This window comes from Oryctolagus cuniculus, chromosome 10 (genome assembly GCF_051225735.1).
Source record: "Oryctolagus cuniculus isolate XC-2025 breed Fujian yellow rabbit chromosome 10, ASM5122573v1, whole genome shotgun sequence".
Classification (NCBI taxonomy): domain Eukaryota; kingdom Metazoa; phylum Chordata; class Mammalia; order Lagomorpha; family Leporidae; genus Oryctolagus; species Oryctolagus cuniculus.
This window is the reverse complement of record NC_142876.1, coordinates 114,753,669-114,757,514: the sequence shown is the minus strand read 5'-3', so window position 1 is coordinate 114,757,514 and position 3,846 is coordinate 114,753,669. Positions and strand designations below refer to the sequence as shown.

At 44.4% G+C, this 3,846-nt stretch overlaps 1 protein-coding gene across 1 annotated transcript; it reads right to left on the bottom strand.

Annotated features, from left to right (window-relative positions):
• Nucleotides 1-465: 465 nt before the first annotated feature.
• On the bottom strand, nt 466-1,413 carry ORYCUNV1R1666 (vomeronasal 1 receptor oryCunV1R1666). The gene is given in 1 exon segment (NM_001167340.1): nt 466-1,413. A coding segment is annotated over 1 exon segment (948 nt).
• Nucleotides 1,414-3,846: the final 2,433 nt, after the last annotated feature.

Here is a 3,846-nt window from a genome sequence, read left to right as displayed (position 1 = left end):
GCATGCTTTCGCTCAAGCTGCAGAGGGGAGAACAGCTGTGCCCTTGATTCTTTCCTAACTTGTGCTCTGTCCATTCTCAAGGCCACAAGCACCCACACTGGGACTCAGTGGCCACAGCCCATTCCATGGAGTTTCCGGAGCCCCTTTATTGTGCTCTCTCCCTACATGGCCTCAGACCCCAAGTCCATCCTCAAAACTTACCTGTGTTTAGTCACCTAAAGTGTATAACTCTGCACAAGCTCCAGTTAGTTTGCATCTGCTTTGAAATGGAGGCTTGGGTTTGCCTAATAGTTGTTGTCTATTTAAGTAACCTATTATTTACACATTAATGTATACCAAAGTAAATAGCTTAACAGGAAAAATCTTAACTCCATAAATTTCATTGAACCCACAGAGTACATCCTACAGATAAATGTGAATCATTTTGCAATCAAAACATTTGCTCACCTAAAGCCATGTTAATTATTAATACGCAGTCAAGCACTTACTCTGCTTATCCCATATGGATTTGAAAGACTTGATCATTCGTTTTTCACTATTGATTAGCACAAAAGGACCAATGGTGGCATAGCTGTTGCCCACCAACATCTGGACACACAGACGAACTGGGTCACTCTTGCGCAACATTCCTGAGAAGGAGTAAACAATGCAGTCCATCAAGTACAGGAGCACAAAGAAACACAGGAGCAGCAGGATGGTCCTAGTGGCCCTGTGCTCTGGGGAGGCTCTTGGAGAGAGGCTGGTGCTGTGAAGGTGCTGGGACCTCCTCTTGTGCCTGCACAGGAGAGTCACCATGTACCCACTTGAGATGGCCATGAGCCCTACAAGGGAGACATCCCTCAAGATCCCCAACATGGTAAATGTGTGCTTGGGTAAGTAGCTCAGGGGCCTAAGAGAGCAGGATTTTGTGACAAACATAAGATTGTTGGATGAATGATTTGTGGCAGCAACAGCGGTGACTAAGAAACGAGCACTGATGGACAGATTGAAAGCCCATAGGAGGAGAAAGCCACACATGCTGTGAGGGGAGGATGTGTGCTTGAACTTTGCCAGACAGGAGCTCCTGGGGCTGAGGGTGATGGCCTGGAGGATGCTCAGCAGGCAGGTGTTGCACATAGAGAGACCTCGCATCACCTGGTATGAGTAGATGGCAGCCTTACATGTAATGTCATCCCATAATTCCTGAGATTCAAAAATGTCAGCAGCTATAAACCCCACAGTGATCAGCATCCCCAGGTGGATGAGGGCCAGGTGCCCAATGGCCAGGTCGGTGGGCCTGGGCCTGTGCTTGAGAAAGAACCAGAGGATGTGGAAGAGAAGAAGGAAGGTGTTGGCTACAATCCCAATGCTGACTTGAGAGAAAAACGCATTTCTGACACCAATGAAACTGGACAGTATATTGTCTTCACTCATCTATTTGGGGGACAAACAAACATGTAGTGAATGAAGAAAAAGAACTAGAAGTTACTTATCACAAATATTAGTACCTTTATGACTCTCAGCCACAGCCACTCACTCATGAGCCTGGGAATACTGCAGCCCCCCACATCTTCTCCTGGAAATCACTGTTCCCACCTGCAGACCTGCCAGTCATGTTTGGAACCTGCATCCTACTGCTCGGCTCCCACAGGACCTGGACAGTAAAATTGCCATTATGTGAAAGGTGTTTGCTGAGTTTTACCGTACATTTATTTTTACAAAGTAAAGGGCAAAGAGTTTTTCCCCTTTGAATCTGCAAAATGCTGATAAAGTTCTGGCAGCACAGTAAGAGTGCTGTAATTTTTGGTGATTTCTAAAGAGCACTTTAGGAAAGCACAAATCATCCCTAGTATACAGTAAGTGTCAATAGTATAACCATGGGTCCAGTTAGTCTTATCTCACTGCTATGATAGTTACTTTTGTTTATTTCCAGATAAACACTCTTAATCCACAAGAGACCAAATGTTGGTTAGTATAGATTCTGAATTTGAATGTCTGATCTGAGTTTTGCTAAATGTGTGACCTTGAAGTTTCACTGAACACATGAGCCCAAGTCATCTCATCTGTAACTACAGTGAGTGTGTCACTTACTAGAGATGCTGTGTGTGCAGGGTGTTAGGTAAATGTCTGAACAAGCACAGTGCCTAGGGAACAGTGTTCTCTGTGGAAACTTCAGCCATGGCTGTCCCTGTGAGGTTTTCCTCATGAGCTCACCTTGACAGAGTGCTGTCCTCTCCTAACTTTCCAGCTCCGTCCCTGCCTAGAGGAGCAGGGGGCCATGAGCACCACAGTAGCAGGCATTGAACACCCTCTGTTCCACGGTTTCTTCTCTCTGTGTTCCGGGCTGTGGAAACCGCAGTGACTATGTTCATAGTCTAAGCAGATGGATGATTGCTTTCTATGGAGATTTGATGGGACGCTTCCTCTGCCTGCAACAAGAAGGTGGTTCTAGAAGGGTCTGCACCTGGGCCTGAGCCTTCCTGTCTTCCACATGCCAGGGGGTGCCTGGGACCCAAGTGTTGAGTGTATACTGGAGAACTTGGTGATGAGCTACTATGTATGCCTCCCCTGTGCAGTGTTCCCATACATTTGCTTCCAATCATAGAAGTTTGTGGCATTTCATAGCATTTAAAAAGCCCAACATGTTTCACATCTGTATCATCTGAAAATCAGAATGTCAGGCTGAATTGCATCCACAGCAAATTACAGTGTTGTAATCTATCATCTGTGTTGCTAAGGAGAAGCAGAAGGGTTTAAACAAAATTGGTGTTTCGCATATAAGAATTCTAGAACATGTGGGAATTGGGTCTAAACCTTGGAATATTTCCAATTTTCTACCATGGAAATTCCATAGTAGCATTTTGAACAGTGGACCTTTGTTCTCAGAGAGTTAATCAAAGAAATGACATAATCATTCCCATACATTTAGAAAGATAAGGTTTTAGGCCGGTGCCACGACTCAATAGGCTAATCCTCTGCCTTGCGGTGCCGGCACACCGGGTTCTAGTCCCAGTCGGGGCACCAGATTCTGTTCCAGTTGCCCCTCTTCCAGGTCAGCTCTCTGCTGTGGCCAGGGATTGCAGTGGAGGATGGCCCAAGTGCTTGGGCACTGCACCCACATGGGAGACCAGGAGAAGCACCTGGCTCCTGGCTTCAGATCAGTGTGGTGCGCTGGCCACAGCACACCAGCCGCAGTGGCCATTGGAGGGTGAACCAATGGCAAATGAAGACCTTTCTCTCTGTCTATGTCTCTCACTGCCAGTCTGCCTGTCCAAAAAAAAAAAATAAAGAAAAGGTTTTGATCCTATGATATGCCCAGTGGAAAACAGGAAAATATGTGTTTCCTATTCTCCTGTCTGCATGTTAAGGATCCTGTGCTGCCATCAAATGAACAGAACATTCTTCCCATCTGTCCTGTATTAACATGAAATTCCCCTGTGTACTGTTTCACCTGATACCCCAAATCTACTGACAGTGCTTTAAATAAGTGTAATAAGCACTGTCAGCATATTTCATTAAAATGCTTATTATGAAAAGTTACGCCAAGATTTCAAAATGTTTTATTCTGCTAAGATACACTTGTCTTTTAATTCAAATATTACCTGAACTTTTTAAAGCTCCCATTTACAGGCTTTGCTTTATTTCATATTTTAAAATATAATTGAACCTCATAAGAACAAGTACATGACATTATCAAACTGATATGCTTCATCATTGTTAAGTGGTGGTTGAGGGGCCACATACGTTCAATATTTCTCAATAGTTTGTGTAAAAATGGCAGGACATAAATGCCACAAAGTTGGGATCATACTAGGAAATCATATTTTGGGTGAATCATTCTCCAAAACCATTGGAAAATCTTGTTTT